At 48.4% G+C, this 23,075-nt stretch overlaps 1 protein-coding gene across 2 annotated transcripts in view; it reads right to left on the bottom strand.

Annotated features, from left to right (window-relative positions):
- The window catches only part of LOC142560483 (uncharacterized), a 143,196-nt gene that overhangs the window by 54,818 nt on the left and 65,303 nt on the right, over positions 1-23,075 (bottom strand). For both annotated transcript variants that reach the window (XM_075672637.1, XM_075672638.1), the window contains 2 exons: positions 2,265-2,383; positions 760-910 (listed from right to left, as the gene is read on the bottom strand). In XM_075672637.1, coding sequence (XP_075528752.1) covers positions 760-910; positions 2,265-2,383 — 270 coding nt within the window. The remainder of the gene's footprint in view (positions 1-759; positions 911-2,264; positions 2,384-23,075) is intronic.

Raw genomic sequence — 23,075 nt, 5'->3', positions numbered from 1 at the left:
TAGATAGAAAGGATTGCACTGTGCTCTGAAAGAAGCACTAGCTTAAATTAGAGCGAGTTTTGAGAGCTGTAGGAACGAAGAATGTTAAGCGCAACGTTAAAAGACAGGAGCAGAGCGGTATCAAAGAGCAAACGGGTATAGCCGATTTACTAAAGAGAAAAAATTGGAGCTGGGCAGGTCATATAATGTGCAGGTTAGATAACCGTTCGACCATTGGGGTTACAGAATGGGTACCAAGAGAAGGGAAGCGCAGTCGAGGACGGCAGAAGACTAGGTATAGGCGATGAAATTAGGAAATTCGCGGGCGCTAGTAGGAATCGGTTGGCGTAGGACACGGGTAATTCGTAATCGCAGGAGAGGCCTTTTCCCTGCAGTGGACATAAAATGGGCTGATTTGGATGATCATAAAAAAAGGTATTTTTCCCGCTCGCACCATACGAGGCCGGGGGTAAAAAGAAAAAAAACACTTAAAAATAAATTCATAGGAGGAAATAGCTACTCAGCTGCCATGCGCGATTGGTGGAGGTGCATGAAATGCAAGCACCTACATTGGGAAGCGAAGCATGCAGTTCGTAAAACATTTCCCCAAACACGTACACACATATTCTACATCGCCTCAGAGATATACGGCACGATACTGCGCGCCCCGCTGGACATCTCAGAGGCTCATGGTGCACATCAGTAAGGCACTCAATCGACAGCTCACCATCGCCCCTCATTTCAATATGAACCCGGGGATCAAAAATGAGTACGACTGACCAAACTCGGTGGTGACATCATCCGGCAGCAATGTGGTCGTTGCCGGTGGCGGCTCTGCGGTCGGCACGTCTTGGCACTCTGGACCCAGCCTGACGTCATCAATGGCCACGCCTCCCTCACCTGGTTGTCCAGTACGCGCCGCAAAGACTAGCTGTAAGGGCAAAAGGTATCAAAGAAATGGGCGCGTCAATGAAGTGGTGTTAACCAGAGGTGTTAACTATGATGACAACGCCACTCACGCTTTGTTCAAACCATACGTGCCTGAGAATTTCCGGCTAAAGTTACTAAAAAGAAACACGGTACGAATGTCACCTTGTGTCCACAGTAGGTACAGCGTTTAAGCTGCAGCATTATCCGAATCAGCTGAGTATGTCAAGACTTCCAACAACTCGCTTTGAGACTACCTTGTATGGTTCCTCTCATAATGTTGTATATAATAATAGGTGCCACGGAAGTGTGGAAACAAGAATACGCGTAATTCCTTTGAATCCGCAAAAAGAAAAAAAATAATCTACGAACATGTTTTACCTAGATTTAATTACTTTTGCTTAAAGAATAGTGAGCGTGAACGTGCTACATTCTATTATCTTAGACTTGAGTTTGTTCCAATAAAGTTCCACTTGTCATAGAGCACGCATCCTGTGTTTTAGGCACTGTCTCGAGCTGTTTCCGCACCATCTGCATCTCGAGCATGGCAGTGCGTGCATTGACCAACTCAGCCGTCGTCTTCACGGTCAATGGTCTCGCGGCCATGCGGTCGTGTGACGAGTTCCATTTACGCGAGGACGGTCGATGAAGTACGCCGACACCTGGGCACGCAACGCGAACGCGCAACAGGCGATATTGCCGAGGTTCCGTAGCAACAATGAAACGGCAGCGACTGGATCGAGGACTTTTTTCTCCTGCCTTTGTTGTAAGGCCACTTATAGCCGTGTCTCTCGAGCTACTATCCGCGCCTCCACGCTACGACGGCCACCTGTAAGCTCGAAGGACGCGACGATCGGTACAAGCACGCGCACGTTCTTACTGCTAGCAATTGAGAGAAAGGGCTTTTCTATTATCTGTTCTTGTAACAACGGAAATTTTACTGTCACGCTCTCGTATAGAGAGGTGGTGTCACGTGATAATGTTGGGCACGGCGAGGGAAGTTTGCCTTGCGCGAAATGACAGTTATACCCCTGTGAGAGATACTGTTAAAGTGTATAGCCACGGCATGCTTTGCCGTGAGCACGACAAAGCTGCGGTGCTCGCTAATTGTTAAATAAACGTAACTAGAGGGGGAGGGGGGCAATACGTACCTTGCTTTGGGACTAGGCACACAGCCTGGTTATTCGAATACTACATGCGGATAGGGTCTCGCAAGACTACAGATTCGACGTCCTGCTTCTTACCACGCTTCACACATGCAAAGATATTCAAAGTGCGTAATCCACGGAACAAGTCGGGCTTGCCCGAGCACAAATCCGCCGAGGCGTCGGCCACGACGTGCTCTCCACCTCGCTTACCTGAAAATCTTCGGTGGTCTTCGGCAACTCGACGTTAGCCCAGCCGCCCTTGCGTGGTCCGGTAGAGCCCCACAGGGCCGTCTCGCCCGTAGAATTCCACAGCAACAATAGGAGACTGCCTGCAGTCGGCAGCAACAGTAGCGCGAAAAGAAAAGTAACGCAATTAGCGAACAGTCTATTATTATTACAATGTAGCAGTAACGGCCATGTGCGGATAAGAAGGCGGGGGAAGTAAAACGTCAAAAGGCTGACAACTGTTTTAATGAGCGAATTCGTGGCCGCATGTTCAACTTCGGCAGTAACAGTGATACGGACCGCTATGTCGGCATATTGAATTTCCGGGCTTGAATCCTCTATATCTCGACTATAGCTTCGAGCGTTAGGCGTTCGGCCCGGCGTAATTAATACGTGCTGCCGAAGGCCGCATAGTTGAGAGAAAGAGAGAGATTTATAAGAGAAAAGGCAGAAGGTCAGCCTGAGCCACTGTGTTCTAGCCTGCCGCTCACTGTTGCGATAGGGAAGGAGGGGAACAAAAGAAGAGATACAAAAAAAGAAAACAAAGATGACGATGATGATGATGATGATGATGATGTGAAAAGAAAAGAATAAAGAAAGGCGGAAAAACAAAACTTTTATAAAAGTCGCTTATCAAGTTCACTTCCTCTCAAAAAAGCTGCAATGGCCTTCATGGACCAGCATGCGGACTGCTTAGACCACTAACCTAAAAGAAGCTATTCGAAAACAGTGGCCTACTGTCGATGTATGCCAAAGATCCATACGTCCATCGTCTTTTTACAGAGAAGCTGTTTATGACTAGGCTTCCGGGCATTTCTGTTCAGCGTTAACGACAACTATCGTCCTCAGCAATGGCTCACACCACCCTAAGCAAGCGAAAAATGCAGTGGATGAGCCATCGCATTTTTCGCTTGCTTAGGATGGTATGGGCCATTGCTTATGATGATAGGTTTTGTTCTTATATGATAGTTCTTATATTTGATTAATGAAATTGGGCCCCTCAGTTCGCTTTCGTCTCCTTCCTTTTATATATATTGATCCACGGAAATGCATATAAATGAATGTGTGTGTGTACCTTTCGTCACGATGACCACCGATGAAGACAATAAATGTGTTCGTAGCTTTGCTCGAAATTCTGCGTCACTTCTGCGGCGTGTGCTAAGCAGCTTCGCCGGTCGTCCACATTCACAAGGCGGAATGGCTCCTTCTTTTCAAGTACAATGACCGCGAGCGAAACAATTGCTCTGTAGTCTCCCGCACGGAAAAATGTTCAGAGTACTGAGTGCGGTATAGCAAGCACCGCACCAATCACTTGGAAGTCTCACCATGTTATTCGGCCCACTTCAGTTACCCAGCAAAATTTTAGCTTTAGTAACAACTCCGACAGTGTGTCCCGCATTTCCCACGATTCGTCCTCTGACTCATCCTAAAATTAAGTAGTAACGATTAATTGGTTCCAACGGCCCAACTAATTTTTTTTTTGTGTGTGTGCAATACCGTGTTGAACGGCTTCCTATCTTGACCGTCGGTACTATAGCACTTTCAAGATCACACCCTTTTCGGCGCGTTTTGTCCCCAAATAATTATAGTAATCTTTCAACCTCGCGGTTCCTTCAAAACTCCGAGCTCGCTGCTTTCCCATCAAGAACGCTGTGTCAAGGAGATACTCGCATGCCGTTCGTGACGTGGAAGTGGCGGGCCAGTTTCGTTAAAGAAAGTCACGCAAGATTAATAATGCTTATTATTTGGGGCAAGAATATGTCCCAAAGGGTGCAAACATTTCTTATATTGCGAACACCCACAGAAGTGTCTATGGGTGTTCCTCTGCCATTTGCATCGCACCCTCACCAATATAGGGCCGTTACAGCCAAGAATGAAACTCGATGAGCGCAGGGGCGGCTGCCGACTCGACGCGGCCTAGGCCAATCGCGTGAGGCTAAACTGAACGCGCGTTTCGAACAACGATCTCCGGCCGATTGCGCCCTCACAACTTCACTGCCGGCAATTCGCCGCAGCGGACCACAACGACGTTTTACTTTACATTATTGAATTGCATTCTGGGGTTTTACATGCCAGAACCACGATTTGATTATGAGGCAAGCCGTAGACTCCGGACTAATTTTGACAACCAGGGGATCTTTAACGTTGCCCCCAATGCACGGAAACATTGGCCTTTTTGTATTTCGCCTCCATCGAAATGCGGCCGCCGCGGCCGGAAGTTGGTCCCGCGAGCTCGTGCTTAGCAGCGGAACACCATAGCCGCTAATACACTGCGGTGGATCTACTTTATAAGCACCTATAATGCAGCATGTGTGGCATACCAAGCGCTGGTAACTTATACGCTGGCAACAAGTGTAGCAACGCATACATTTATGATCGTGAGCAATTCAATACCAATAGTCGCCGAACGCAAAAGGCACTGCGGCAAGGACGTTTGCTTTTTCTTTTTTTTTTCTGCCATCATTGCTATCCAAACCGAAGCCGTTATAGCTTCGAAACAACGCTGCAGCTTGTCTCCTACATCGCTTTCATACCACGGCTATCTTATGTGGGTGGTCAGCCCCTTTAGTGAACGTTTCCCTTGCCCCTAGTGTAGGATAGCAAGCCGGACGCTCGTCTGTTTGAGCTCCCTGCCTTTCCCTCTCTCTCTCTCTCTTTACCTAGCACTCTGAGTCCACTCCTTTCGAGTTAGGGACTGCCAGAATAGTTCGATCGACCTGAACAGTATCGAGCGTTCTGTGGCTCCTAGATGTCTCGATGTGGATCGCGACTGACTGCGACGGACGCGATCAGAGCTGGCGGGGCTGAGACCAGCCGCGATGCGAGCAGCAGGAAGTTTTCGCTCCCCCTCTCTCTCTCTCTCTCTCTCTCTCTCTCTCTCTCTCTCTCTCTCTCTCCTTTACTTTTGGATTGATTTGTTCCGTTCTTCTTTCTCCTGAGCTTTGACGTGCTTTGTTGCGCTGCTCACCTTGCAAGATCAGAGCTGCCGCTCCAATGTGCACCCGTATACTGAGGTCCATTAGCAGCCCCATCAAATCAAAAGCACCGAAGTGTACCGACGGGAGACGTGCCCTGAAGGTGGGCTCGACCTAGATAACACATTTCACGCATTTGTAGTCCGTTATTAAAACGTACGTAGCCGGTTCGGGCACACTTTGTGTACGGAAGCACGACGCAGCTTTCCTTTCATCTTGCGAAGCCTTTCGGTGAGGCTCGGTGCGGCGAAATACCGTGTTTTGGAGCTTTGGTAAAATGTGAAAAAAAGAAGGTAATGACAAGGCATTAAAAAGGGCATGAGGCGTATGGCATCGTTGTTTCGAACAAACACGGCTATGGACTTACGTCTGTCGTCTTTCAGTGACAGCAGAACAAATATTTGACACATGCTTTCAGCCCGCTATCGGAGGAACCGTATCTCGTATACGTGCGATTCATTTTTTTAAATTAATTAATGTATTTATTTTATTGAGTTGAGCCAACGCACTAGTTCGTTCAAAGGGAGGAAACGACCCTTGGTGGCGCATGCCGCAGAGTCGGCCGCAGGAAACCAGCTCTATCGGCAGCTCCGAACGTTCCCGAAGATCAAAGAACCCACTTTGGTAAGCGACAGGCGCGCCGCCAGCGCCACGACTAAAAGCATTAAGGTATTTCACTCAGCATCGGCGGAGACGAGGCCTCCGTTATACGGCATTTGTGGTGCGTTCCACCCCTACGACAATTTTCCTTTGAACGGATCTCACGCGCACCGCATTGGCTTCGTGAATATGGCTTGCTGCTGCCAAACAACATCTATAGAGAGAGAGAGAGAGGAGAATTCAGGAAAGGCAGGGATGTTAACCAGTCAATAGTCTGGTTGGCTACCCTACACTGGGGGATGGGAGAAGGGGAAGAGAAAGAAGGGAGAGAGAAGGTGTAGATATGCGTACGGACAGCACTTCAGTTAGAGTCGCTCGAGCAAACCAGAAGTTCTGAGAAAACACAAAAGTGCCTTCACTGCCTTCTGAGCCGATGATCGGTCGGGACGGTGCTCTAATATGGACTGTTCACTCAGAGGACGATCGTCTAGTTTCCTCAATGTGTTGGACAAAGACTGTCTTTGTGCTTGAAATTGTGGACAATGGCACAATAAGTGGTCAATGTTCTCCTCGCATCCGCAAACATCACATGCAGGAGTATTAGCCATTCCAATTAGTGCTGAGTAGGCATTCGTGAAGGCAACTCCAAGCCATAACCGACACAGAAGAGACGCTTCACGTCGGTGTAGACCCGCTGGAGGTTTGAGTTGAAGTGACGGGTTTAGTCTGTGCAGTCTTGTGCGCCTTGTATGTGCGGTGTTCCACTCTGCCAAGGAGATCGTGCGTGCTAGAATGCCAAGTTGCCTCGCAGCGTCGCTCCTTGAGAGAGGAATGGGGACGCAGCGGTCTTCTTGGTTTGACGTCCGAGCTGCCTTATCGGCGTCATCATTTCCAAGGATACCGCAATGACCTGGTATCCACTGAAAAGAGATATCATGTCCTTTTGCTATTAAGTGATGAACAAGTTCCGCGATTTCGCACGTGAGCTGATCGTGAGTTCCATGTCGGAGAAACGACTGCACACATTGCAAGGCCGGCCTTGAATCGCAGAAGACTGCCCATTTTCTAGGACTTTCAGCGTTTATCACTTGAAGCGCGTCGCGGAGAGCCGCGAGCTCTGCAGCTGTGGACGTAGTGACATGGGAAGTCTTGAACCGCTTGGTTATTCTCATTGCTGGTATAACTAGAGCGCCGCCGGAACTGGTTGATGTAGTTGATCCATCAGTGTAGACGTGTGTGCAGTCGCTGTATTTCTCGTACAAGAGAAGTAAAGTTAGTTGCTTGAGCGCTGATGATGGCAAGTCCGACTTCTTCTGAAGGCCTGGGATTGTAAGGTTCACTTGCGTACGGCGCATACACCATGGAGGAATGGAAGGCCTTGCCGCAGGTGTGTAACCTGACCTGAAAGAGGCACAGTGCGCGAAGACAGTCGCACTGAATGTCGTGTGGGGCCTATCTACTGGGAGACTTGCTAGGTGGTGGGTAGGGGTACGGGCAAAGTGTCGTATGTGCACACGCATTGTTTCAATGATAATGTGCGTTTTAATAGTGAAATCTTGAGCGACTGCAATAACCTCAGTCGTTGACGCACTCCGCGGTAGACCGAGACATATCTTGAGGGCTTGGGCTTGGATGCTTTGAATTATATTCAGGTTAGTTCTGCAGGTGTTGGACATGACCGGTAGACTGTACCGTAGGAATCCAATAAAGAGGACCCTGTACAGTTGCAGCATAGAGTGTATTGGTACTCCCCAGGTCTTTCCTGCAAGGAACTTAAACATATGACAAATTCCTGTCAGGCGCTTTTTCACATAATTCACATGAGGGGTCCAGGAGAGATTTTTATCAAGGACCACCCCCAAAAATCTGTGACTCGTGCTGTACGAGATCATGTGTCTGTCGACGGATATCATGTATGGAGACATTGATTTCCTGGTAAATGCCACCGCTGCGCACTTTTCGTATGATATACGAAGTCCTTGTTCTCTAAGGTAGGATGATGTTAAAGTGGCTGACTTTTGAAGCCGCGCGCGAAGCTGCAGTCGCGTCACAGCCGACGTCCAAATGCAAATGTCGTCGGCATAGATGGAGAGCCTAACGGTGCCTGGCAGGATGTCGGAGAGTCCAATGAGTGTTAGACTGAAGAGCGTTGGGCTGAGTACTCCGCCTTGAGGCACCCCACGGTTACTGTAATGCTGTGAGGTCGGGCCATCCTCGGTAAGCACGAAAAAGGATCTCTTATGTAGATAGCTACTTATCCAGAGATAGACTTTGCCGCCAAGTCCTACTGCCTCTAACGCGTTGAAAATCGCTTCGTGCGTTACGTTATCGTACGCTCCTTTAACATCCAGAAACAGGGCAGCAGATAATCTTTTGCAGGACTTCTGGTGCTCGACGTACGTCACTAAGTCGATAACGTTGTCTATGGAAGAACGGCCACGCCTGAAGCCGGCCACTGCATCTGGATATACCTGGTAATGTTCGAGGTACCATTCTAGCCGTGCTAGAACCATCCTCTCCATTAGTTTTCCGATGCAACTGGCAAGCGCAATTGGTCGGTATGATGCAATGTCTACAGGCGACTTGCCAGGCTTGAGTAGTGGAATTAGGCGACTGGTCTTCCATTCCTGCGGAACCGTACCTGTCTGCCAGGAGCTGTTGAACAAGAGCAGGAGCTCTTTGCGAGCCTCTTCGCCAAGATTACATAGGGCACGGTAGGTTATACCGTCGGGTCCTGGTGAAGATGAACGCTTGCACAAGGCCAGTGCAGCTTCGAGCTCGTCCATGGAGAAAGGACTATCCATGCGGGGGTCGCGTGAAACCGGTGAGTGGTGGAGCGTCGATGTTCCAGCGGAACTAGTTTCGCCAGCAATCCTCCTGCAGAAAGCTTCCGCTACGTCAATCTCGCTGCATTGTTGGTGAAGGGCCAAAGACTTAAAAGGGTGGCGCTGCTGAGGGGTTCCACGGAGACCACGAACAGTTCTCCATATGTGAGACAAAGGTTTTCGTGGATCCAAAGATTCGCAGAATGATTTCCATCTTTGCGATGCGAGTTTGTCCATGCGACGCTGAATCTTCTTTTGAGTTCTTCTGGCCAACCTCAAGTCATGTACAGACTTCGTGCGCCTGTATCTTCGCTCTGCACGACGACGAATTGCACGAAGCTTCTCTAGCTCGATGTCGTATTCGGTGCGTGTATACGTTCTCAGAAGCGAATGTTTCGCAACCTCTAGGGCACCTTTTATGATGTCCTCTAGGCTAGAGGACAAGTCATCACGACAGCCGTCTTCGACAATTGACTTGAACATTGGCCAGTCGATACAGTGTGTGACGCCGGCTAACGTGGAGTCCGTCAACCCTTCAACCCTAAGATAAGTGGGTAGGTGGTCACTTCCCCGCGTTTCAATATCCGGAAACCACCTGACCTTTCTAGTGAAAGAGCGTGAAACAAAGGTCAGGTCCAGGCAGCTACAGTAGGCAGTTCCACGCAGGAAGGTGGGGCTTCCATCATTTAACAAGCACAGTTCTTGTTCGGAGGCAAATGACACTAATTTTCTGCCTCTCGAGTTTATCTTCGAACTTCCCCAGAGATGGTGGTGGGCATTAAAATCTCCAGTAATCACCAAAGGCTGCGGAGTCGCCGTCATGATTCGCCGTAATCTCTCGCAGTCCAGCCGACTTGAGGGCGATATGTAGGCTCCAATTAATGTGAAAGTGAGCTTGCCTTTCTTTACTGTCAGACATACGTATTGGTTTTCTTGGTCAGGCGACACTGGGTGATGGACATACGTAAGATCACGTCGCATGAATACGATGATCTTGCTGCATTCTCCGTGGGTGGCTGACATGAAACACTCATACCCGGACAGTCTGATGTTATCCGATAAGGGCTCGCAGATGACGATGATTGGGAACTTATTCGTGAACACAAACTGTCGAAAGTCCGACATGCGCGACTTCAGTCCTCTGGCGTTCCACTGAAATATCGACGCGTTTCGGACTTCGTCACGAAACGACAGCTTCTGGAGAGCCATGATTTTAACCAAGAGCTGCAAGTACTGGACTCAAAGTGTCCAGCACCTGTAGTGCACTTTGCGCAGACGAAGACTTCATGTTGGTAAGCATAACGCGAATGGCATTCATGAGCGACCGCAGAATGTTGATGACCTGGAGATCATCAATCAGCGTCGCTTCAACAGGTGCAGAAGCCGTGGAAGTCGGTGCGTTTTGAGGTAACTTAGCAGGGAGATGTGCGCTCGGTAGCTCAGGCCATTCTTCAGGACGGGCGAGCCTCCCCGCTTTGTTTTCTTTCCTTGTATCTGTCTTGGTGGCGCAGTGTGGTGATGCGGCAGTCCTTCTGACGGTAGCTGGCGTGTACCTATCTGCAGTTTCGGAATTTCGCGAACGTTTTCTGTGTCGATGCCGACGTCGCCGTACAGCGGTAGCAGCCTCTCGATGCGTTGAATTGTCCCGCACCATTCGTTTTAGAATGGTGAATTCCGTCCGCATCCGCGGGCAATCCTTTGATGAGGCCTTGTGAGGACCACTGCAGTTAGGGCATTTTAGAACATGTGCGTTGCAGGCGTCTTCTGAATGAGACTCAGAGCACCGCGGGCACACGACGTTGTTCACACAGACACCCTTCACGTGGCCAATCTTGCAACATTTGAAACACTGGAGGGGCTTCGGTACGAATGGTCGTACTGGATGGCGGACATGTCCTACTTTGACGTGGGAAGGAAGGCTGTCTCCTTCAAACAATATCTTCACACAGCGTGTGTTTCCCAATCTGGAAATCCTTGTAATGAAAGTGCCTTCTGTCGTTGGCTTTATCAACGTTGGCAAGTCGTCATTAGAAATGGCAACGTCGACGTCATAAATGACGCCCGCAGTACCATCGCCGCCTGTGGGGATCAGTGATCGCACCTTTACATTGTCGATATCAGTTATATTACGTAGGTGTTGTAGGGCGCTGCGATGTAAAACATCAACTGCCAGGACATTCTTCCGCGAGTTTATTCGCACGTCTTTAATCTCGTTTGGTGCGATTCTCTCAAGTAAGGAAGAGAGGACCTGCCTGTTGAGGAGCCGCAAATTGGTCGCCGGGTCCACGGGCATAAAGAGCACAGTGTGCGGCCAGCGCAGCGGTGCACTCTTCACAGTAGAAGCACTTGGCGACGAAGATGCCTGCAGTAGTCTTCTTTTCGCTGATCTACTCATCACGACCTGGAAGTCATCGTCCGATGAGTCGTAGCTGTCCGAACATATCTCAGTGGCCTCGCTGTCTGTAGCGCTTGACGCACTTCCACGTTTCCTGGACGCTAGCCGACCTGACGGCTGCACATCAGGAAAGTCCTCGGAGATTTCTTCATCCATTGCCGCAAGGAGGGAGCGGCAGCTCCCAGAAATGCAGGAAAACAAAGCGAAAAAGCGGAGACAAACGTAGAAGCGTTCTATCAAAGAATCAAAGCCGACCGCACACCTAAATTTAGGCGCATTCTGAGGGACCCCGGGTGATGAAAATTAGGCTGGATACCTTCATTACGGCGTCTTTCCAAGTCCTCGCCCAGCTTTTGGAAGTGAGTCAGTTAATTCAGTGCACTTCAGTCCCGTCAGTCGGTTCGGTAAGTCAGGCAGTTCAGTTCACTAAGTCAGTTAAGCTGTCAATTCATTTGCCTAAGTCAGCGGTGCTAACTATATCAAGTCAGTTCAGGTCACTAAGTGAATCCAGTTGTTTGGCTTGTGATGCAACACGCGCAAATTGAAATAAAGAAACTGCAAAATAGGAAAGATAAAGCAAGACTCCCTTTCTTGTCCTTCCCGTATTTTTCTTTTCAGACCCTTCCGCTTCTGTTACACCATGACGAGTATGAAATAGCCAAGCCAGCTACAAGAAGTGACACAGTCAGCCAGTTGAATTAAAACAAGTCAAGTTAGTCGTGTTTACAACAAAGCCAAGTCAATTCATTTCAACACTGTCCAGTCCACCCGTTCGGTTAAGCCAATAGTTCGCCAATTCAGTTAACTGTGCCAGCCAGTTAAACTCTGTACTGTCAGTCAGTCAGTTTGGCTAAGTCAGTTTGGCTTGGCCATTTCAGGTCAGTCCTGCCACTTCAGTGAAGTCAAGAGTCAACCAGTTCAGTTGACCAAGTCAGTCAACCGGTCAGTCAGTCCCGTCAGTATGTGTCTGCTGTACTCTTAGATCGTCCTGGCCAACCCAGTTAAATCTTTGCCTTGCCGCTAAGCGTCCGATGACCTTAAACCTATTGCGAATATAACGTTTGCTTTTTCTGACCACAGACTTCACAGTACGCACATCTTAAAAGCTTGCCAAATTCGGCAGGAATTTGGCAGTGCTGCACAAACTACAAAACCAATTACCATCCCCGCATCATTTTCTAGCGTTCTTACAGTTCAAGCGAAACTTTAGCTTTCTCGAAAACGCCCTTTCGATTCGTTTCGTAACCAGCACAAAGCTATTGCGAGGAAGGCTCGCCACCGTTAATGTCATCGGCCTAGGCAAGAATGCGCGAAATGACCTGCAAATTGTCAGTTAAGTGCAGCTTTCTCTTTTTGCCTTTCAAGTTCAAACGTACTCCCTAAATGACTCATTTCGCCTAATTAACGCTATTCATTTCTCCACGCGGCTCGTGCTGCCCAAATCACTGAACTCCCCGCTTGGCCAAGCGCCGCGTTCTTTAGCGGACAGGGTCTGTCAAAGCCTTCACCTCCTTGCGCCTCGCTCCGAGTGAAAATTGCAGGTGCCCTTCTCTCTCCACGACCTCGGACTGGCTCGAAAGGTGGTTAGCGCTTTTAGGAACCGGGCGCACATCCCCGTAATGAGGTTACCGAATCTGTTTGCGACTTTCCAAGTCACTAAGAACTTTTCGCGACAGAACTTGACCTGCAACAAAGAGTGCTGAAGCTGATGCCTGGACGATTCCCGTGTCTATATGCGCCCCCCCCCCCCCCCCTTTGACGTCAAAGACATCCGCTTTATCCTGTTTTGCCCTCTTCGAGTACTTCAGCAAGGATTGCCTGTCGGCAACACTTTGAGCTGACGCGCTCGCCTCGCGCTGTACGATTAGACAGCATTAGAGCAGCGTAAGGGCCCTTATGTTGAAGGCGAGCAGTTCGCATAAAGCCACGATGTGCGCGACTCAAAGACGTTTACGCTTAACGTTCGGGAAAGCAAACGTAAATGTAAGTGGGCGCTGCGCCTTCTGGTGCTCAGTTTGAAACCTCTGCAAAACAAGACAATGCATTCGCCCGAGCGAGTCGTTTCTGCGCCGACGCGTCTCGTCAGTGGTGTGGACCCCCCGAATCGCCGAACCAATACAGATACTGGACACCCACACCTCGAAACTTGTGATTTAGCTGGCTCGATGGCTCAATTCATCATATATTGGCTGTCGAACATAGCAGCGCCGCCTCCACGACAATTCACTCCAAACCGGTAGCCACTCGTACCGCGAGGTTTGTCAGTGGTATTTCTGACACCGTATACGTGAAGGCTACGTGCGGTAAATTGCTAAAAGCGTTAGAATGGCACGCTCGAACAACCATACGCACCCTACGTACGTAACGACGTAGCTTTGTACCATGACATTGCGTAACGCTAGGAACGCCTTTGCAGGCTGCGTGACAGTGCCCACCGAAACAGTTCGTGTGTATCGAGTGTGTGTGTGCGTGTGTGCGTGCGCGTGCGTGCATACTATTCTTTTTAACTTTCTTTTTTCCTTTTCTCTCTCTCACCTATCGCATCCCTTGGCCCTTCCCCCAGTACAGGGTAGCCAACCGGCGATAATCTCTGCTCAACCTCCATGTCTTTCCTTTGCCTTTCTCCCTCTCTCTCTCTCTCGTCCTTACAGCGTGTGCTCCGTGCTTTACTAGGTTTCAGCGACTTACGTTCGCTATCTTAACGTGCATTAATATAACTGAATCGCAGTGACAAACGGCTAACGGGCCCATTTCATGAGAGCGTCCGGCTACACTGACTTCCGTAGGGCTCAGGACACGCATCGGCATAGAAGAAGGCACAGGAATCGTAGGTTTCCCATAAAAAAATACCACTTGCAAGTTCGGCGCTAGTCACTATCCGCCGTGGTCGCTTATATAGTGGATATGCTGTTGCGGTGCTAAGCACGGGTTCGCGGGGTCGAATCGTGACCCCGACGGCCGCATATCGATGGGGCGAAATGCAAAAAGAAAACTCTTGTACTGTACATTGGGTGCTCGCCAAAGAACCCTAGGTGGTTAAAATCAAACAAAAGGTCAAACTCAGGTGGCCAAATCAACATGAGGTACTACGCCATGCCTCCTAATCTGCTGGCGGTTTTGGCGCGCAAGAAAACCCAGAATTTATTGCTTTAGTACCAACGGCAGCTGCCAGTATATGACGATTCTTGCAACTCAAGAGGTATAGAATCTTTAAATGTCGACAGATACGTGTCATACTTATGCATGCACACCTGTCACCATTTTCCTCTCGACACTCTTCCTTCGTCACGTGACATCACTACGTAGACATCTCACACTGTGCATCCACATGATTTGGTTCGTGCATTACGAGATAGCTTGTAAAAGGCGTGCAGGCCCCGCATTGAACCGCTTATGCTGACAAGTGTTGCGAACTTCCGTAGTATACCCGCTTTATAGCAATACTTCGGGACATTATTCCCATGACAAAAAAAAAATAAACTAACTATACACGCCTAAAACCGCAGCGGCTTTCCCTGGCAAACATGGCGTGCCGGCGAAAAGAAGTTTGCTGCGGTTTCCTGGCTAATTAAAAAAGTTTGCTAGTAGAATTCCTGGCTAATTAAGACGGCGCCAGCCGGCGTATAGTGGGTGCCAGAATCTGAATACGCCATTGTTTGGCCAGTTTGGCATCGGTCTCTCTCTAACCCGAGGGTGAAGAATGCTTGACCTGAACGCTTATATGAAATGCTATATTTGGAAAAACAGTCCAAGAGAGTACACTCAAAATTCTAGCGTGCGCAATTCCTTTATTTGTGCCGTCATATGAGCTGCAATACGTATCTACCACTTCTTTTATCTGTTCTAACTTGGTGCTGTACGTGTACTGCTGCTGCAGAAATTGAGGCGCGCAAACAAGGACACAGGTATAGGAACTGGAAGGACAGCTTAAACGCCGCTCTTTGGGCTGTCCATTTTCCGTTCCTTATCGTGTCCTTGTTTCGACCTCTAATGTGAACGCCGCAGCAACTTGCTCCAAGTTTCAGTCGTTCCAAGAAGTACACTGTTATCGTGGAAAGATAACTGTTAATCCAAGCTTGCTCCAAGCTTGTTTTAGCCTGTTTTATCTATTTTAGGCGGGTATACCTTATGCGTGAATAGTTACTTTATCTTGCATGCCCATGCGAAACGTCAATACCCAGTCGGTGCGATAAGATATATGCGATACCGCAAAACCTCATAAGGCGTGAATACATTAATATTTGTCGAGTGCGATATCGGCTGTCTTGCGTCTTCGAGATCCTGTTCGTAACTCGTCTGCGCGGTCACCCTCACTATTATCATCCTCGGCTTATTTCAAAGTTCATTGCAGGACGAAGGCTTCTCCCAACGTTTTCCAATTATCCCTGTCCTGCGCTAGCTGGTTCCAAATAGTCGTGCCTACGAATTTCGTAACCTCACCGTAGCACCTGACACGTTAGCCAGTTACCACGTTTGCGTGGCACCATGTCGTTTAAAGAAATTCTCTTAAAATTGTGCTGAACTGAAAGAAGCGAAGGAACGAAAGAAAAGTAACGAAGTAAGAAGGGAAGCCTAGCTATCATCACCTTATCAATTGGCCACTATACAAGGGTGTTCTATTTTAATCTCAGCAAAGCTTTAATCGCTGGTGGCTATAACATAATTGCACTCAGTGATATAGAGTGCTCGAAGGAAGCGGCCTTACTTGTACGAGAAATCAAAATACAAAACTGATTGTACGCTTTCGGGGTTAATATTCGAATTTACGAACTGGAGCCGGTGAGTGTGCAAGGTCACATCCACACAATAGTAATTCTGAGGTTGGCGCGCTGCAGTGTCCAGATATGCGTTCCCAAATTGTGCGACGATCAATGCTGGTGTTTCAATTAAGTTTGGCCCGCACTGCTTCAGCGGGTGTTCTGTTTGAAAGGAGCGAGTGGTACAAACGCGCAATTTACGAGAGTTTTGAGGGTGCTCACCTCACGGCTGCTGTAGGTTGAAAATCCGTTTCAAGTGGTGATTCCTTCAGCACCCGCCGGCTTCAACTCTCCTTTTGCAATATGTGCATTGAAATGAGTACTCAATAACAGTTGAAGTTGTTCGTAACATACGCGTTCTGACTGCTCGAGCAAGCAATGTGCGCCTCAGCTTACGGGGTTTCATTATACAATCTGCCACAAGCAAATTTACAACATTCTGCGAAGATTAAACGAAACACCCGATGAATTTCTCGAATAAGAACAATCGCGAAATGACGCGCCGCCTGATACTTCTTGAAGGCATTAACTCATGGAGCTAGGTCTTCTTTAATTATTTTTTCGTAAGTGTCAATGATTAAACTGTTCAATAACATCTAAAGATATCAGCATCCTCTTGATGTACGCTCCACGTAGAGATGTTTCATTGTTTACAATGCTTCGTCAATTTATGCGACCTCAGAGAAATGCACGAGTACACCAGGGTAGAGTAACAAAAATCAAAAAGCGGGAAATCAGTTTTGTGGAAGCTCGCAAGGTGCACGAAGGTTCACGAAAGGGGAAAATCGAGTACAATTTTTTGTTGTACAGGCTCACTTTCCCCCAACGCACCTGTTTCATGCCAGGTTTGTTGGCGTACGATGACTGCGCTAATCGCTCCTTCTACTTACTTGAGGATTCGAGCGTATACGAATACGAGGATATTGAGTAATGCTAGCTGGCTCACGTTTCACGAATGGCAAGCGCCACGCACTATAGCGACAACGTTGGTCTTGATTACGGTGTCGGCGACTTAGGGTGAGCTGTGCTCTCAAGCTTGCTGTGAGGGCACAGGCGGGGCTGCCGCACGAGGCATGAGAAGCCCTTTGTTGAGTGCTCCAGAGGGGTTGTATATGCAATTCTCTTGCATCCTTGTGGGCAGCTCCACACTGGACAAACCGAGCGTTGCGTGAATGACCGTTTAAGGGAACATGCGCAAAAAATAAAGAAAAAGGAGGATAACGGCGCACATTTGGTGGCTCATGTTAGTGCGTGTGGTTGTGAAGCGCGATTTTCTGCGACTCTGGACAGGAGCGGCAACGCCTCTTCATGGCTCGCGCTTGAGGCCTTCTTTACCAAGAAGAATAGAGATAGGTGTACAAGTGAGCAATCTATCTCATTACTAGATGCCAAATTTGACTTCTTGCGCAACTGCCTTTGAGGTACATGTGCCTGTTTTCTGCTTGGTATGCGCATGCGTGACAAGAGGATATATATTTACTATCCGTCCTTCCATTAAACAGTTGTGAGTAGCACTTGTCCTTGTCCACCTTTCTTGTTTCCGTGTTTTTATCGCGCTAAATTAGTACTTCAATTATGGACAACCAACGAACCCAACAATCAACTCTTCTAGATACGACAGGAGGGAAGAAATGTACAAGAAACACGAAAGTAAAGCGAACGTAGCACCTAAGCAGAAAAAGGTAGGTTACAGAGGGCGGAAGCGCTTGCTCAACGGAAGCATTCCATCACGATGTTCATTCCATACCTGCTGCAAAATATGACGGCTACCAGTACCGCTCGGGTCATCCATCTCACCTTGCGCATAAAGTGAGCCTCGAAGATTTCCCCGAGGGCGCGTGTTGAGATACGCCCATAGAGTTTTCCGGGTGTCAAAATCAACAGCGCAGGCAAGCTCACCGTCGTGAAGAGCAGTTGCCACGCCTGTCCATCGGGCTTGCTACAACTACCACCAGGGGGGAGAATGGCGCTCGCATCGTTCAGCTATCACGGGAATGGTGGTTAGTACACGGATATGGCTAATCTTCGTACTCGGGGTTTCGGACGTTACTGTGGCTTTAATTATTGCGATTGAAACTATCTGCTGGACTTGTTGGCACATAGTCCACGGTTATGAATGGCGCGACACAAGATACGCGGACATGAAGCGACACTTGTCCCGTCACTTCATGTCCGAGTATCTGGTGTCCTGCCATTCTTTATCCTTGTATTATTTGCTGGGCTTTGTCTTCCTAAATCTGCAAGCTCCCGTAGCCTTCTACGCACAGGAAGGCCATTAGTCTCTGCGCATAGGCGTAACCACCGCGAATCATTGCATATATAAGGCAATATCTTGCCGAATGTGATCCATTTGCAAAGTCACAAAGCCGTTTGGAAGTGAGGAGAACTAAGTTTAAGCGAATCCAGGCGCTAACAATCGTTCCCACGTTGGCTGAACCACAATACTTGCAGCTACTGTAGACGCTAGCGCCAGAGTTCCCTCAAGTAATCGCTGTTGCAAACTCATGTGCATTTAGCTTTTTTCGCAAAGCACTCAATAGGTGCCGCCACATTTGGCACGAGTAAGAACTTTTTGCTGTTGTGTTCAAAGTTCCACTTGCAGAGCCCATTACCACGGAGGCATAATGAGGATAAGCCTCTCGCAAACGTGCGCGGAACTTTGACGTCGCGCGCTCTTGGATCGAGGCGCTTGACGAGTGGGAGCAGTTCTACGTCCCAAGTTGCGAGCAATATTGTGCTACCCCTCATGGTAACACTTTCTCTCTTGATCTTGGTTTGCAGCGCGAAGGGACACGGACACAGACTAGACGCAGACAGGACGACCGCTAACTCTGAACTAAAATTTTGTTTGACCTTGGTTTGAAGACAAAAATTCTTTCAAGACACAAATGCCAAACCACAGGGGAAATAATCGAGGCATTCCACATTAAAAGATTTGGAGAGACTCGCGTTAGCCATGCATCTCTGTTTCTGTTAGAATGCGAATGTCAGTATCTTCACAACACGTGTGTTAATCTGAAGTAGTGTCTTTTTGTTGTTTCCTTTTTTTGACTTCCGTACCTCCTGATATGTTTCACTGATGTCTTCATGCCATGTTCTTATGCTGCGGTTTTTCGCAATCACCTGTATATATGTTCTTCGTTTCAATAAAATTTTAGTTCGTGTCCGTGTCGCCTCGTGCTGAAACCCAAGATCATGTAACCGTACCAACTCGCCCAAATTTCTATCCTTTTGCATTACTTTCTCTCTTCTCTTACATGCAAACTACTTTTTCTCCCTTTTTCCAGTGTAGGGTGGCAAAGCGGACATTCCCATCTGGTAAACCTCCTTGCCTTTTTATTTACTCCTTCCCCTCTATATATTACATATACTTCATAGTTCCGGAAAGCTGTGTCGGCTTCAGTTTTCAAAGCCCGATCTGCACGAATTCGCTTATCTTTCTAGCGAGTCATAACTCGTGAGGGCCTGTAAAGCTAGATAGTTTATCAAGGCAGGATTGTTTCCCTTCCGCTTCCGCATACAGAATTCATTTCAATTCATTTGCTTCTATTGCCGTAACGATGAGGGCAGGGACCGTTGCCTGCAATGATTAACTGGCGAAAGTTTTCGCCTTGTCTGAACCACTGCTTTTGTATGTTGTAGTTTTCCCGCCGCTGCTGCGCTCATTAACTGCATGGTAGGTGCACTTCCTACTCTTGTGATCCCCACCGTAACTCGTCACATTTACGTTACATTTCTGTCCTAACAGATAATTAAATATTCAGTAATAAAAAGAAAAATGAAAAAAAAAAAGACGTTGAGCATGCCAAAGCTGTAAGCGAACGACACATATCTGGGCTTATAAGAAAGCAGAGCACTGACTGTTGTACGTACAGTGTTTGAGTGAGGTGCGACGCAAGGCTATATACCCGCCCATTATCAGAATTGCCACTTTTCTCTCCTTTTCTTCACTCTCTCAACTGCATCTCGGTTTCCAGCCTCCGTGCGATGCTAGGGCCTCCTACATGGCGCCACAGTGGCCACCTCAAACGCCCAGATTGCACATGTTGGAGCAACAGCATCGCACAATATCGTTCTGGTACGATTGTCCGCAGTGATGATGACGAATGCCCAGGTTAACAATGATTATTATTATTATTATTCCCATGATGATGACAATGTGACGGACATGATGATGAAGCTCGTGGTGCTGGTGGCGCACCATCGTGCCCATAAAGGTGACTTAACAGTGATCATTAAGAGACTCTAGGCGAGTCTTCATCCAAACGTCTTTGCATTGAACATGACAGCCATCGATATGTGGGTTCCGACGGGCTCCTTATTTTTCGAGATATATAGGCTTGCTTGTGAGCAGACCTATGTGTACTACTGAGCAGCAACAACACCAAATTGTTCTTTTTTTTTTTTGCAGGTATAGCATGACGTCGCCTGGCGACTGGGGGTCTAATCGAGACCGCAGCCCCATCTAAACACGTCTTCAGCAGTCGCCACGCGCATTTTTTCACTCCCAAAGCCTGAGTGAAACAAAGGCACACATATACGCAAACGATGGCAAACAAACCCGAAGTGTTTTGTGCTTATCGACGCGTTCCAGATAAACCAAACTTATTCCTGACGTTCTCTCGGGCATCGTGTTTCCTTGCTATCACTCCCACTGCTCCCAATGTAGCTTCTGCGAAAAAAAAAGCGTTCGGTTTTAACGCGAGCTTTCGAGAAGGGTGCCGCCACAGACATGCGCGCAGCGGGGGAACGATCGGTTGATCGGCGCGCGGTAGAAATTCCTCTCGCAGCGATCGTCCCGAATGACGGCCGCGCATGCGCAGCCACGTAAGAGCAGGTTAAACTCCGCTACACCGCGCGCTAGGTTGCACAAACGACCAGAATCATCAAGGCTGTACGCGAAGTAAAAGGAGGCAAACACCAGGTCCCCGCGATCAAAGCTGATGATCGCAGAGCCCACGTCGGCGCCATAAGGTCTACGTCATTCAGGGACGCCGATGCGTTTCTATCTTTTGTTCGACGCCCGCTGCGCTTTGATGAAGAGAGAGCTCGCACTTTTTCCGTCCGCCGCTTGCTTTTGTTTAACCATTGTCTTTTTGTTGTTTATTTTCCGTTTTTTTTTGTGTGTGGACGGCATAGCTTTTTCTTATGATCCAGTTGCGGAAATGCAATAAGAAAGCAAGAAGAGAGAGAGAGAAAACAAAAAAGCACCGACTCGCACTACTTCACTCGCCGATGTCGTAATAGGACCGCGCGAGTCTGTTACCGCGGCGCTCGTTTATGTTGCTTGCAACGCGGCGCATTTGAACAAGAAGAGTGCGAGATCGTCGCCGTCGCTCACAGACTGCACTTACGTTCAATCATGGTCGGTGGGGGGGGGGGGGGGGGGCGATAGCTCGTGGCCTTAAAGGAAACGTACGCCGCGCGAAAAGGAACGAACAGGGCAAGGCAGCCCAAAATGGATCGACTGCACGCGCACATCGCGTATATACACCCATAATCTGATTGCCCCTCCTTTTTCTTAATATACTTTTCGCTTCTTTTTCCCGAGAGTGCGTGAGCAAATCCAAGACGATGGTTCAAGCCGGGGTTGCCATAATTCAGACTAATGTCTTCCGCGCCTTTCCTTCTCGTCTTCGTCCTTCGAGCCAAATATCTCCCTCCCTTCCCCCCTCTCCGTTGAAGTCTCTCACCTGGAAATCAATACCCACGGCCTTCTTCGGCTGCCTTGGCCGACCGACCACTGGAAGCAACCGACCGGAGAGGTAAGACCCCGCTCGTTAAACAACATACCTTTCTCTTGCTGCTGCTAAGAGGAGTATAGAAAAACTTCGAGCAAAGAGAACAGGAAAAATAAATATACACAGCTGCCAGCTTCACTACGGATAAGGGGGAAAACAAAAAACACGGCCGACCCAAAAACGACGGAAAGTTGTCAGGGGAGAGGGAGGGAGAGACGGTTGCAGGCGCCAGAGAACGCCGTCCGCGTCAGAGCTTCCCGAAGATGAACGATCTGTCCCGTGTGAGCCCATTAGACTCCGCATATCGCGCAAAGTTCTCTATTTTCTATTTTCGTTTTTCTAAAATCACTCTGTTTTCTTACCCCGAAGTTTGTTTTATATCATTCGCACAGTAAATTTCTTTATTCGCCATATACCCTCTTCGTAATATCGCGTCGATGCCACGAAGCTAATTCGTTATATACCTTTACAACAGTAGCCCGACAAGGCATACTTTCATTTTTTTTGTTCGCTCTTTTCTTCATTTTCTTCTAATCTCTCATCTTTTATGTCAGGCTCTTGTTCTGTTCCGGTATTTGCGCGCTCGCAGGGAGATTTTCATTAGTTGTACGTCAGCGCGACGCTCTGTTACCGCCGGAGCTCGTTCGTGCACTATCTCCTTCCCTGCTGGTAGCACGTAATGTAGTTCACCAGCCCCGTCGAAGCCAGCAACATCGGTTAGGCGGCACGGAAGCCGACGACTGCTTTTTCCCGCCGAGCTGCTTGTCGCAGCGCTTACTGCAAGTTTAGCGATAGACACTTCGAGGGCGACGAAAGGACGACTGCATGACCGCATCGATTCACTTAAAACGATACTAAACGAAGCCAGTTGGTCGAGATGTAAATAGATTGACGGAATGCGCTCCTAAAACAGCGAACAAGTTGCCTTTCACGCGCGACGGAAGCCCGATTTGGGCGCTCGCCCTCTACCTAGCATACCCTTTATTGCGAAACCGCAGACGGTGTTGAGGTAAGTTATAAGTTGAATAACTTAATACAGTCTCATCCGTCACTATGGTTCAGCCACTGAGGCCTTCCGCTCAGCACGAGGTCGAGGGTTCGGTTGCGGGCGAAATGCAGAAACCCCTGTGTACCGTGCTTGGAGTGAACGTTGATGAACGTCAGCTATTAAAAGGGATCATGCGGATCCCATGCACTGTGGAAATCGGTGCAATGGAATCTTTGACGTCCGCTCCGCCTCAGCGTTTAGCCAAGCGCATGTGCATCACGCCCCGCACACTTTCTTCTTGCGCTATGTGTAAAAAGACGAGCACACGAAAACATCGGCACACGAACGGTTAGCAAACTAACAACGGGTTTATTAGTGTTAAGCGACGTTTATATAAAGAGTAAGGATCATATAGGGAAGTGCGAAAAAAAAACGAGAAAAAGTTTCACCGACGATCACGACAATCTCTAATGCGGAAATTGACCGTATCTTTATGCGTGTTTTGATTTGGTGAT

The sequence above is a fragment of the Dermacentor variabilis genome, chromosome 10, assembly GCF_050947875.1.
Source record: "Dermacentor variabilis isolate Ectoservices chromosome 10, ASM5094787v1, whole genome shotgun sequence".
Taxonomy (NCBI): Eukaryota; Metazoa; Arthropoda; class Arachnida; order Ixodida; family Ixodidae; genus Dermacentor; species Dermacentor variabilis.
The sequence above is the reverse complement of the archived record's forward strand: the minus strand, read 5'-3'. Positions and strand labels throughout refer to the sequence as shown.